A 13,502-nucleotide genomic window follows, 5' to 3' on the forward strand; every position below is an offset into this window, starting at 1 on the left:
GCGCCCCCCACTGAAGGGGGTCCGTGGACGGAGGCCACCTGACGGGGTGAGGCTGGGAGCCCTCTTCGCCTCAGGGCAGTCAGTGAAGGATGCTCGAGAGAGTTGGGGCAGCCCCCGCGCCCTGTCAATGGACTGGCCAGCTGAGGCCCCAAGGGAGATGCGGTCCGCCCAGGGACCTGCGAAGAGGGGCCGGGACCAGGCCAGGGTGCGGTTCTCCGCCAGGGAGGAAGGTTGCAGGCAGCGGGTCTGGGCTCCTCCTTCCCAGGAAAACCTGCCAGGAGCATCTTTCCTGGTGCGCGGGTGCCCCCTTGAGGCTGCTGGGGGCACGCCGCCCTCTGCCGTGGACCACCAGGCCCTGGCCTCCGCGCTGGGCGGACCCTGACAGCAGAGAGGGCGAGAGATGAGGGGAGACCCCGGAGGGCCCCGGTGCTGCCTACCCAGGGGCACAGGCCCCAGAGGGTCCCCCCCCCCCTGCTCAGGGCACAGTCCGACACCATCTGCTGCCGAGGGGTCTGGGGGGGAGCCCCCACTTCCAGGGGCAGCTTTGCCAGGACCGCCTCCCAGTGGCCTGGGGGTCTCCTCAAGGCCGGGGGCTCCGCTGAGGCGCCGTGTCTTACAGGTGTAAGTACTGCGACCGGTCCTTCAGCATCTCCTCCAACCTCCAGCGGCACGTCCGGAACATCCACAACAAGGAGAAGCCCTTCAAGTGCCACCTGTGCAACCGCTGCTTCGGGCAGCAGACCAACCTGGACAGACACCTGAAGAAGCACGAGCACGAGCACGCGCCAGGTGGGGGTCTGTCCGGTGGGGAGGGGCGGGGGGGAGGGGAGGGCAGGAAGGGAACACATGCTAGTTCTGTGGGAAAGCTTGCAGTCACCCCTCAAACCATTTTCATTAAGGAGAATCTCGTCCTGTTGTGTTTTCCTAAGAAGTGGGTTCCCTAAGACCGCCCCAAATGTGCACCCTGCTTGGCTGCCCGCCCCGTCACTGGTGCGCCGTGGAGGGAGGGGCTCAGCTGAGGGACCCCCTCCTCTCATGCTCCCCCCTCACTGCAGTGAGCCAGCATTCGGGGGTCCTCACGAACCACCTGGGGACCAGCACCTCCTCTCCCGCCTCCGAGTCGGACCACCATGCACTTTTAGATGAGAAGGAAGACTCCTATTTCTCAGAAATCAGAAACTTTATTGCCAACAGCGAGATGAACCAAGCAACAACGCGAACAGACAAACGGTAAGGAACCCATCCCGGGGCCCCAGGAAGGTCTGGGCTCTGCATGGTCACCTGTGTGGTCACGCCCACAGCAGGGTCCCCCGTCCCAGCACCAGGGACCCCAGGCCCACCGCAGAGGGCGAGGCCCATGGGCTCTGCAGCCAGTGTCCGTCCCAGCCCCCTCTCTGCCTCGGTTTCTCCACCTGCAGAGGGTGATTAGAACAAGCACCCTGGCCTGATGGCGTGTGTCACACACTCAGTGCAATGCCAGCACAGAGGCCTAAATGGCACAGTTTGGCCTCACGGTTAAGAGACGTGCAGCCAAACATGGGCCAGGTGACGGCTCCTGCCACAAGATCTGCCACGCCTCTGAAACTCCAGGACATTCTTATTTAATCCGAGGCACAAAAGGTTTCTTAGCAAGAGTGCTGCCCCTTTAAATACACACACACAGAGGCAGAAGAATGGCAGAATTGGGAATTCAAGGATACGGAGGATATTCTGCATAACCTCCATCCCAGGGCTCAGCTGGCAGAGAATCAGAGATGCCCAAACTCCAAGAGTCCTCAGGGATGTGCTCCCCTAATTCTGCAGAGGCCCAGAGGAGTGGGTGGGCTGTGGCTCTGCGGCCCCAGGGCCCGGGTCCCTCCCCACCCATCCCCAGCAAGGTGACGAGGGTCCCCCAGGACACCCAGCTCCCCAAGAGCCTGTCTGTTCCCACATCACTGGTGCCCCTGGGGGCAGAGCAGGGGCACCGAAAAGACCTGTCAAATCTACAAATGGGCATGACATGACACTTGGACTGTTTCTGGCTCTGCTAAGTCCTGAATCTATGCCCGGGAAGGTGATCTCACCTGGCGCCTGGGTAGGCTCAGAGGAGGGGATGTGGGAGAGGCTGGCCACGGGCTGCGCATCCCAGAGCCCTGGCTGGCAGTGGAGACCTCACCCCTGGGGGCAGCCCTGCCTGCTCTACAGCCAGCAAAGCGCCCGTGTCCATCCTTGGTTCTGGGCGCACGCTATGGTCTCACGGGAACCCAGCCCCTGCCATCCGCTCCCGGCGTGCGGGGTGCGGAATTGTGCTCACACAGCACCCCACGGCTCTGAGAGCTGCCGTAGTTCAAGCTCCGTGATCTCCGCCTTCAGAGAAAGTCACGGACCTGAGCACCCAGGGGCCAGGCCACGAGGCACGTCCTGGCTGTTAAAGACTCTCCCTTTGTGCCCAGGGCAAAGCCAGACGAGAACTGACAAAGACATGCCCGGGGCATCCTCCCTGGGGTGGGCGGCCGTGCCGGGGTGGCTCCCACACCTCAGGCTTGGGTGGCAGGCCCAGCTCGCAGCCACGAGGAGGACGCTCCAGGAGAGCCAGCAGACAGAGGGGTTGTCCCCAGAGGGAAGAGGGGACGGCACCATCCTAACCCCACGGAGCAGAACACTTCAACCAGGGCCCCTGGGCGGTGGTCAGTGGCGCTCAGAGGAGGCTGGCCTCACGTCCCTCAGAAGGCCAGGGCAGAGCCACCCTGCCAACCCAGGCCCTCGGCTGGCCCCTCCTGCTGACGCTGCATCCCGGGAGCCGGGGGCCGCTGGAGGTGCCTGCACGTCGTCGTCGGAAGTGGAGACCCTGGTCGCGGTTGACGTTTGTCGGCTAATGTGCGGAAAGCGTTAGGATGTTGGCGGTCCTGTTAGGGGCCAATACGAACATCCTCCAGGACCAGCGTCTTTCTCTTGACCGTCGGTGAGGATTCAGGGCCTGCCAGGCTTCCTGGCCCTACAATCCCAGAAACTCCTGGGCTGAATCCTGTCCCCCCCAAATTCCTATGTTGAAATCCTAAGCTCCAGCACCTCAGAGTGTGACGTTATTTGGAAATAGGGTCTTAAGTTGTAATTAGTTAAAATAAGGTCTTACTGGAGTCGGGTGACCCATATCCGATAGGACTGGTGTCCTTAGAGAAGGGGGAGATTGGGATACACACACGCACAGGGAGGTACCGTGTGAGGACGACGCAGAGATCGGGTGATGTGTCCACAAGCCAAGGAGTCCCAAGCGTCGCCAGCAGACCACTGGAGTCCAGGGGAGGGGCCGGGAGGAGAAGTAGCCCTGTGACAGCGGGATCTGGGGCGTCTAGACTCCAGGACGGGGAGGGATGGCTGTTTGAGCCGCAGCCGTGCTGCTCTGGTACGGTGGCCTCGGGGAGACTCCCCCGCCCCAGGCAGCTGTGTGGAGGCCTGGACACTCCTCCTGGTGTCCTCTCTGTCCGAAGCCGTCTCCAGCCAGACCCCCCTCTCTGTCCCTGCCGTGTCCGCCCCTGTACCCACCCAGTGAGCTCTGGTGCTTGATGCAGGCCTCCCACCAATGAGCAGACCCTCTATGCAGGGCGGGGCTGGGGACGCAGAGACAAAGCGCTCAAGGCTGCTGTTCCTACAGAGAGAGGCTCATGTATAAACCTGCACAGAGAGCTCAGGTTTGCTAAACTGACACACAGGGCTTTGCGCGGATCCGAGCCCCGGGGCCCAGGGCTCCCCACCTGCGCTGTGCATCAGCCCTCAGCGTGGGGCCTGTTCTCACATCCCTGGGAGGGCGTGGGCTCCGAGATGGCAAGCCCTGTCCAAGGGGACCCTGCCAAGACCCAGAGTGGGAGGCAGGACCTGGCTCTGGGGGCCTCACCGCGGTGGACGGGCGTGCACCTGGTGACGAGGGAAACGTGCTGGGGTCCTGCCCGTCCTGGAGGTCAGGTCAGCTCTCAGCATCCGTATACTTCCCCGTGGAAAGAGAAGAAGTGAAGACAGGGACGACCGAGAGCAGGGCCATCGGGGTCTCCCCCAGCCCTGCCCGGCCCCCCACCCTCTCTGAGTTTGGAGGTGGTGACCACTCGGGGGGGGGGACGTATCCTCTTGCCTTGGTGCCCCGAGCGGGACCCCGAGTGTCCCCTGACAGCAGTGGACAGACTCCGTGGGCCGTGTGAGGTCCAGGAGGAGTGGGGACCGGGGGCTCTGAACTCGGGCTCAGGAAGCCTGTGCCTCGCCCTCCCCACCCCCCTCTGCCCACGTGCCGGACACCTGCCCAGATGGCCTCGGGCCCAGCCCACCTGTGGCCACAGCCCCTGGTCACAGACTTGCAGACGAACCAGACAAAGCTGGTGACATTTTCTGAAGAGAATGCGCACCCTCTCCCTCACTGCTTGTTTTCTGTTTTCAGTCATGAGGACCCGGGGTGGGAAAGGCTCGCCCGGCTGCAGGGACCCCGAGGGAGATGAGGTGGGGTCCGGGCTGCAGGAGAGACTCCCCTGGCGGGTTTCCATCGCTGACAACAGCCCGGTCCGCATGGTCCGGGACCCTGGATCCCAGACGCTCCGTCTGCAGAGGGGCCGCCCCGTCCTCGTGCCCTCATGGCGGGTGGGGAGGAGCAGGCATCCATCAGGGCTGGGCCGGCAAACCTCCCGTGCTCGGAGCCTCCCCGAGGGCGCCCCTTGTGCGGTGCCCAAGCCCAGAGCCCCCTTCCCCACCATGCCGGCCGTGGCTTCCTTCCCTGAACCCCTGAGTGGCCCGGTGTCCACGCCGGCATGACAGGAGCCCTGCCGCCAAGCGGTCCCCGCCCAGCCCCTGCCCAGCCCTCGGCAGTCACCCTTCTCTGCCTGAGTCACTCCCTCCACAAGGATGGCAGCCGAGGCCGAGGGTGCGGAAGAGCCACTCGGGACCCCGGCTCTGAGGGTTCAGTGACCGCGGCGGGCAGGCTGCCTTCGCAGGGGGCGGGGGGGCCATCAGGGAGGGCGGAGGAGCTGAAGCCGCTGGAGCCGACCCGCTGGCCTCCGGGCGTCTGTGGCCGACTCCCTCCATGTCATTTCAGGCCGGAAGTCCAGGACCTGGACGGTGCCCCCCAGTGCCCGGGCCTGGCTGGCGGGAAGCCGGAGGACGTGGAGGAAGACGAGGAGGAGGAGCTGGAGGACGACGACAGCCTGGCGGGGAGGTCGCAGGACGACACCGCGTCCCCCACTCCTGAGCCCCAGGGCGCCTACGCGGATGAGGAGGAGGAGGTGCCGCCCGCCTCGCTGGCCATGGGCTTCGACCACACCCGAAGGTGGGCACCGGCCCTCCGGGGGCCCCGCGTGCCGGGGGACCCGGGCAGGGGCGGGGGCGGGGCCAAGCACCGTTGCGGGGGGCCTCATTCCCACACCTGCCATCCACCCAGCGGGGCTCACCCTGCTTCCCAGCAGGCGTTCCTACTGCAGGGACTTCTGTGTGCAGGCAAGGGGGAGGCCGGGCCCCAGGAAAGGGGGTCAGGGCCCCAGCCCCCCAAACTCACACACACACACACACACACACACACACACACGCTTCCCCAGGCCTGGAAGCAGAGTGGGGGAGGGGAAGGCTGAGAGGGAGCTAGTCCTGGGCCCACGGGCCATGTCCGGCCCTGCAGAAGAACCCGGAGTGGTGACATCTGGCCTCCAGCGGGCTGTGAGGGGTGGGGGCTGAGCACCCACAGTTCTGGAAGCAGGTGGACCACAGCCACGTCCCCCAGGTCCCGACTGCTCGCCGCCTCCTTTCGGCACCAGGGATGCTGCCGGCATTCCAAGATCCTCCTGGGGGAGGCCCGTAGATCCCGGAGGCCTTTCCGAGATGGCCCGTTTCCTCCCAGCCCTGAGTCCTGGGAGCAGGAGCCCCGGGCCTCTCCAGAGCCGCCCAGATTCTCGGGAACCGAGGCGTCCCCGGCTGCCCCCCACCGCCGAGACCCAAGCGCCCTGCCTGCTGCCTGCAGTGTGTGCACGTGCCCACCTCCTTCCGTGCCCTCCCTCCGTCGCTCTCCTGCATCCGTGTGGCTTCCGTCCAGGTGTCCGCGTGTCCGTGTCTCTGTCTCCTCGTGCATGTGGCCCGTGGAGGTGCCGTGGCGTGCATGCAGGCACGGAGCCAGCCGTGGGGCGTCAGAGAGGCGGCGAGAGGCCAGACCGGCTAACGGCAGGCCCCTCTCCGGTCGTTGGTGCAGGTGTGTTGAGGAGCACCCAGGAGGTCTGTTGGCTTTGGAGCCGATGCCGACTTTTGGGAAGGGGCTGGATCTCCGCAGAGCAGCTGAGGAAGCATTTGAAGTTAAAGATGTGCTTAATTCCACCTTAGATTCTGAGACTTTAAAACAGACCCTGTACAGGCAGGCTAAGAACCAGGTAGGTACCCACCAGAGCCCACCCCTCACCTTCCCCAGGCTGGAAGGCAGGCGGCAGCCGCGCCCCCTCCACCAGGGACAGCCTTGCCTCTCGCTGTGGCCGTCCCATGTCTGCCTGGGGGACACCTCCCGTGCCCATTGCATCGGCTAGAGAGACCCCCAAATGACTGCCCTTGCCCACAAGCGGGGTGGGGCAGGGAGAGGTTGAGGGCAGATGAACGCAAGCGGGACCGTCACGGGGGCGCTCCCCCCGCAGCGCTCACGGACACGTGGGTCCCCGTCCTCGTGTCCCTGGAGGGAGGCGTCCACAGCAGGTGTCCTGCCCTCGAGGCTGCACTGGCCTCTCTCTGCCTCTACCCGAGCAGGGATGATGATAGCCCAGGGTCTTCTCGAGGGACGCTGCCCCGTCGGGGGTCAGGATTGCAAGCTGCAGCTGTGACGGGGTCAGCGGGCACCCGGCTGGCTGGGCACGTCTCGTTCCTCAGCATAGGTGTCTCAGGAGCCTGCCTCCTGCTTCTCTCCAGTCTGGGGGGCTCGGGGTTTCATTCAGCTCTCTGCAGCCCACCTGAGCCTCAGCAAAAGCCGTTTGCGTGTCTGTCTTCGTCTTTTTACTAATGCTGTCCGGAGCGTGGCCTCGGGCGGACATCCCCCCAGACCGCCTGCCCTGAGCGGCCCCCAGTCCCGTCTACTCACGCCCTGTGGGCTAGGCCGGGCTCCAGGCCAGAGGCACGTCTCAGAAACGCTGCACATCGTTTCCCCAGAATATCTCTGTGCTGCCACCATGGTCATCCACAGGGGACAGGCCCCACCAGGCAGGGCCTGAGCCTCGTTGACAGGGTCTTAGCGATAACTACCAGCATTCCCAGTCCCTCCCAAAGAGCACGCTTGCCTGGGAACGCGTGCGATCACCAGGGGATGCGGAGGCGACTGCAAGGGGGGAAGTGCCCCAAAGAGGCTGAGGGTCTTGGTGGCACTCTGCACAAGCGCCTGACAGAGCTCCTCCCACCGCGCCTTCCTCCTCTGTGGCCCGGCCCCCCGCGCCTCTGCCCTCATCTACCTCTGGAGCTGAGGCCAGCCAGAGCGGGTGGGAGGCCGGGAGGGGACGGGGCCGGCCTGGGGTCTGCAGGACCCCTGGCCACACCGCTCACCTGCCCGTCCCGGGTGTGCCCCGCCCTCTCTCCCACCAGGCGTACGCAATGATGCTGTCCCTTTCCGAGGACGCTCCTCTCCACACCTCCTCCCAGAGCCCTCTGGATGCTTGGCTGAACATGGCGGGAGCCACGCCGGAGTCCGGAGCCTTCAACCCCATCAACCACCTCTGACCACCCCAGGAAGGGCTGGGGTCAGAGTCCAAGCGAGGCCACCACAGGCCCCCGACATCCCAACAGAAATCCCAGCTGCGGAAGATGGAGGCCAGGGCCTCGGGGAGCCGGAGCGGCCCGGGGCCGAGGAGACCCCTTGTCACCTGCGTCTGACCTCTCCTCAGCGTCTGTGCCCCCCGCCACGGTTCAACTTTAACTTTTCCAACGAAAACTCAGAACCCGGAGTCCTTGGAGCCGTCGTAGGGTTTCACCGGCTCTAAGAATTGGTCTTGAGGACGGCGTTCGAGATGGTTCAGCTCACAGTGTCTAGGCGCAGCGCAGGGGGCTGCTTCGCAGAGTCAAGCCTGTGGGCGAGGGCGGGATTTGAACCCCAAACTGAGGCCGGCGGGCCGCTCCCAGGCGCCCGCGTGGGGTCTCGAGAGGGAACGGACAGCTGGGTGTGCTCTAAAGAGGGAATCGCCCAGATGATTTTTATAATGAAAATTACAAGAATGACCCTTTTGGTAATCTTATTGACGACAGAGTCTATTTAAGCATGTGGTTTTAAAAATAGACAGTATTTTTAAAAAAAAAAAAAAATCAAAAAGTGACTTGCCAATTGTTTTTTAAAAGTAATTTTGCATTGCTTTGAAATCTCAGCTTATTGGCAAACCCAAACCTGCCTGGGAACCAGCACTGCGTTTGGGGGCGTTCTTTATACTGTAGATGCGGAGAAATTTTCTATCTCTGACCGTATTTGTAAAGCCAAGGTGATTCTGGGGTCCTCTCCCCCGGGCAGAACTGAGTTTGGGGGGCCGACTCCCGTGAGCAGTTGCAGACTGTGCCCGGGAATCAGATACGGTGTCCTGGGCTGGCCCAAGGCTGGGACTCGGAAATGTGCCTGTCATTGTGTGCCATGTGATTCGTGCCCGTGGCCCCCACCCGGACTCCCAATTGTATGGGGGCAGTCGAAGCAGTGGCTGGGCCCCTGATGTTCTCCCCACAAGGGCTGTGCCTCGGCCGCCCCACACCAGCCCGCCTGCCACCGTCCTTCAGAAGGCAGGGCCTGCCGGTCACATTCGGATCTCCAGCCCTCACCCTCACCCACCCCCGGTCAGATGGACAAGGGGAAGGAAGCGGGCCTCCTCGGGGGCCACCGGGGGCCACACTCCAAGGCTCCCTCGCTCCAGGCCGCCAAGCTCTACGTGCACCTGACACCCCAGGACACAACTGCCACTTCGCTCTTTGTGTGGGCTCCTGGCGGGCGGGACCCGGCTCCAGAACGAAGGGCGTCCAGACGCGACCTACCGCAAAGAGCAAAGGCAGCAGAGCCCCGTGGGGACGGCGCCTCCCCGGGGACCAGGCTACTTCTCCACTCGGATGGGCTTTAAGTTATTCCCATAGGGGCCAATTTCGAGTAATCGTTTGTTTTCCCTGATGGAATTGACCTTAATCTGTATATAACTTGTAATTTTTTCTAATTCATTTCTTTTCTTATTTTATTTCTTCCTTAACAGTATTTTTGGCATTAGACATTCTTATTGTGAAGAAATAATGTTAATATAAGTATCTAGTGAAGGACCAAAACCGTGTAATAAGGTCGTGTGATGTGTGATCAACAACCAGGGAGTGGGGCGGTTTTGAATGTGCCAAATACCCCGCGTCCCCCGCCCAACAAATCCTGCTGCCCGTTTTCCAGACAATCATGTGTTTCTGTTAAATTTGAGTTTCGGTTGCATTTAAGACAAGTGCTCTATTTATTTCTTTTCTTGTTTGGAAGATAAAAAGAAGAATAGCATCCTGAGAAGAAGAGGAAAAAAAAAAAAAATCTCCCAAGTTGCCCTAAAAAAAGTGTGAAAATACAAACGGCTGTGGAGCGGCCAACCGTCTGGCCACTCCAGGCCAAGACAATCGTCCACCTGGGCACTGGGGGTCCAGCCTCGCACTGGAGACCTGCGGTGGGGAGTCCCCAGGGGCGCACAGACCTGCGGGTCCCCGTGAAAGGGCTCTGGCCTTTCCCAGATCCAGTCAAGGTAACAGGCTCAGAGCACCTCGCACGTGGGCGCCGGCTGGAAGGTCGCCCTGGGGCAGCCGGAGACGCTGCTGGTGGAGACGCTGCTGGTGGAGGAGCGGGGCCGCGGCCACACCCATGAGGATTTGCAGACCCAACGGCTCACACCAGCTCGTAGGCACCCTCGACCCGCCTCGGCCAGACCCACCTCGGCCAGACCCGCCTGGTGTGTAGGGATTTCCAACTTCCCCTCCGTCGAGATGGGACCCCTTTGAAAAGTCAACCTCAGATACCAACTCCCCATTTCTGTAAACCCAAATTATATGATTTCTTCTGCTAAAGAATAAGGTGTGTGCTTTTTTTTGCGATATGACTCTCTCAGTGCAAAACAGGACGTTTGGGCTGGGGGAGACCCGAGGGTCTGTTCCCTGCGGCCCGGCCCTGCCGTTGACCTCTGGCCTCTCTGTGACCGTCACGGTCAGACTTTTATGGGCGATCTTCTTAAACATTATCTCTTCCCTTTCCTTCTTTTCTTCCCCTTCCCCAAGAACCCCGGTTGCACATTTTAAATCCTATTTTCTTGTCCCTCTGAAAACGATTAGAGCAAGCCCAGTTTCTCCTCTGACCTGAGCACTTGGCAGGCCTTGGGGGGTGGGGGGCGCGGTCTGCCCTTGTACCCCTGGACAAAGAGAGCACTTACGTCCTATGCCTGGTGTGTCCGTGAAGCCCGGTTTCGAAGCTTAGCATTGCTCCCAACCACAGCGAGCTGCCCCGTCTCCGGTCCTTGTCTGCCCCCCGGGCTCCAGCACCAGCCGCTTGCTCAGGCCCAGACGCCTCCACGTGCCGGGGGACCCTCTGGGGTTGGGGTCTGGGAGCCAGGGAGCCTGGGCTGGAGAATTCCGACATCCCAGCTTCGGAGCGCAGACGCAGCAGGCAGCTGGCTGGCTGACCACTGTGTCCGTGGCCGGGTGGCCAGGGTCAGGGCTGTGAACTAGGTGTCCCACTGGGCCAGGTGTGCCCGGGGCCAGGGCCCTTCGGTCCAGCCTCTACTGCTTCCCTCTTTGGACTGTGGACACTTACCCCCAAATGGAAATTCGAAAGAAAGCCTCCTCACCCTTCCCTCCTCCGCCCCTCAAACCCCAGTCCCCCGCAGACCAACACCCTCTCATTCCCAGGACTATCGGGTAGGAAGGATCCCAGGGCTGCCAACGCTTTGGCCAGCCAGCCCTTCATGAGTGGGACCCAGAAGCCCCCCGATCTGAACCCAGGGGCGTGCGTTCCTGCATCCGGCCTGGGACCCTGGGGTGCGGATGAGTGGATGGGGTGAGCCTGAGAGCCGGCCCGGCCCACGTGGCCTTCCTGCGCAAAGCCAAGAGTGCAGCCAGTGTGTTCCGACCCTGATTGGCCCTGAAAACCCTGAGGGCCCTTGGCCTTCTCTGTCCTGGCTGCTTCCTCAGTTCACAAAGCACTTGCCTGAATACACATCCCTCGTGTTAGCCCGGAAGCCTCGAAGCACTGGATTATGCAGCCCCTGTGCCCCGGCGCCACCGCCCAAGTGACTGAAATCTACTGAGCTGTATTCACTGTGCTGTCCTGGGGGAGGGGCGAGGGGCAGCACCCCCCCCCCCCGGGAGAGCACCCCGCACTGCTGCCCGGGGTAGGGGGACGGACAGGGAGCCGGGCACCTCGCTCCCCTCCCGGCTGGGGACGCGAAGATACAGCTGCTCCTGGTCGGTGGAGGTCAGCCGGGTCTCAAAAGCCATGAAACTGTGTCTCTGTAGCAATGAGTGATACTGTGACTAAGACGTCCTCGCGTTATTCCAAGGAGCGATCCTTTTCTCCTGCCATTCCAGTGTTTTTGTTTTATTTCTTTTCTGTCACTGATTCATATTACCACTTTTGGAAAAACATAAAAGAAGATGAAATGAAAAGGCAGCTTGAGTTTCCAAATGTGCAATTCACTTGTGAACAAAGTAACCCTAAAGGTTCCTTTCCGTGCATTTTGCATCCTCTGCTCTGTTCCAGACGAGGGAAGCTGAGCCCCGTGTCAGAAGACGGCACTGAAAGCATCTGTGTGTGTACGCTGGTGACACGCCAAACCTGTGCGTCCGTGCACCCTTCACCATTGTTACATTACAGATTCGGTTTCTTTTTTTTTTTTTTCTTTTAGAGCTATATAATGTTGAAAAAGAAATCAAATGTAAATGTCTGGTTTTCATATAATGTTTTTTTAAAAAACCATTGAGAAGGAGGCTGGTGTGTGTCCCACGTCCCCCGATTGTAAATTGCTTCTGTTCTAAGTAAACTGTGCATGGCTCGTGTGTAGCAGTCATTATCGTGTCTGTTCGTGAAATTTTTACAAAAAGGAAAATCCCGTAGATGCACTTATTGAATATGTGATTAGGGTCTACATCCTCAAGACTAGAAGTCCCGAACTGCCCACGTGGAAGATGCAGTTCTTAATTCATACGGAAATTGCTGTGGGAGAAGGAAATAAAAAAGACACCAAGTGTAGGAATCATTCAGAGAGCGATTCTGCAGATTTCATTTTGATGCTTGTGATAAAGACAAATGTACTTGTGTAGAGAAATGTCTTTAAGATGAAGCCTAGGAGAAGCTGATTTTGAGGTTGATGCTGTAGTCTAGGACTGTATACCAAATGTAATCTTTCCGATGCTACAATGAATTTATACATGAGATTGATATGCAATAAATCTGTGTGCTTTTCTAAGCCTCCGTGCCCTCATGCTTCATTCAGGGAGAACAGAGGCCTCTGGGGAGGGCGGGGGACGACGGACTTAAGAGTTGGGGCGTGGCGGGGTTCTCCACCAGTCCTGATGGAGAGCCCCCCGTGCCATCTTCCCGACACCACCACCAGGGCAGGTCCCCTTGCTGTTCCCGTTTTCCAGAAAAGAACAAGCTCAGAGAGGGCACCGACTGCCCTGGATGGCCTTGCAGTGAGAGTGGTGGTCTCCAGGTGTGCCCACCTCAAGGCAGGGTGACCTCCAGGTATGTCCTCCAGGTGTGACCTCCTCCAGGTGGGCCCACCTCCAGGCATGGCACCCTCCTGGTGTGCCCACCCTCACGTGTGCCTGCCCCAGGTGTGCCCACCCTCACGTGTGCCTGCCCCAGGTGTGCCCACCCTCACGTGTGCCTGCCCCCAGAGGCTGCCCCCATGAACTCTTGTCCAGGGCCTGTTGGTGGTGGAGGAACCCATCGTGGAAGGCCAGCCCCAAATCTGCCCCTCCTGAGAGTGGACCTCCGCTCTAGCCAGCCCTCCACAGCAGCTGGGCATGCCCCCCTCACGCTGCCCCCAAACAAGGCCTGAGCCTGCCCCACGGGTGGTCGCCAGAAGGACAGAGGCTGAGCAAATGCCCAGGCTGCAGGGGGAGCCGACCCAGCCCCCCAGGGCACCCCTCCTTCTGAGTATTCCTTCTTGGGGACCTTCTTCACCGGGGCCCCCCCAACCTGATTCTGCTCTGACCGAGAGGCCTTGAATCATTAAACTACAAAGGGCGAATGCTCCGTGCCGAATTAGGCCTTGTGGGACCACCCGGGGGGGTCCCCAAACCCTCTCACCCACGGGTGTCTCCACTCTACTTTCTGGTGACACAGAGGTTAATTAGTGTCACTCAGGTGTCCTCTAGGCCTGAAGCCTCTGGGCCAGCCTCGCCTGCCCCATACAAATAGCCCCCACCCCGGCCCGGGTCCCTGTACTTCTCCCGGACTCCTCCCTGCTACCTCCTGCTGGCAGACTCCCCGCACCCCCCGCTCCTCCAACACAGGCATGTTCAGGGGCAGCCCTGCCTGGAGGTGGACACACCTGGAG

The 13,502-nt window shown here is 61.1% G+C and overlaps 1 protein-coding gene across 4 annotated transcripts in view; it reads left to right on the forward strand.

Moving 5' to 3' along the window:
• Positions 1 to 12,404, forward strand: part of PRDM16 (PR/SET domain 16) — a 330,283-nt gene extending 317,879 nt beyond the window's left edge. For 3 of the 4 annotated variants that reach the window (XM_059902057.1, XM_059902131.1, XM_059902307.1), the window contains 5 exons: positions 620 to 789; positions 1,056 to 1,230; positions 5,051 to 5,281; positions 6,188 to 6,362; positions 7,549 to 12,404. In XM_059902057.1, coding sequence (XP_059758040.1) covers positions 620 to 789; positions 1,056 to 1,230; positions 5,051 to 5,281; positions 6,188 to 6,362; positions 7,549 to 7,683 — 886 coding nt within the window. In that variant the 3' untranslated portion in view covers positions 7,684 to 12,404. The remainder of the gene's footprint in view (positions 1 to 619; positions 790 to 1,055; positions 1,231 to 5,050; positions 5,282 to 6,187; positions 6,363 to 7,548) is intronic. The other variant, XM_059902217.1, reaches the window with a different exon arrangement.
• Positions 12,405 to 13,502: the final 1,098 nt, after the last annotated feature.

This window comes from Balaenoptera ricei, chromosome 1 (genome assembly GCF_028023285.1).
Source record: "Balaenoptera ricei isolate mBalRic1 chromosome 1, mBalRic1.hap2, whole genome shotgun sequence".
Lineage (NCBI taxonomy): Eukaryota > Metazoa > Chordata > Mammalia > Artiodactyla > Balaenopteridae > Balaenoptera > Balaenoptera ricei.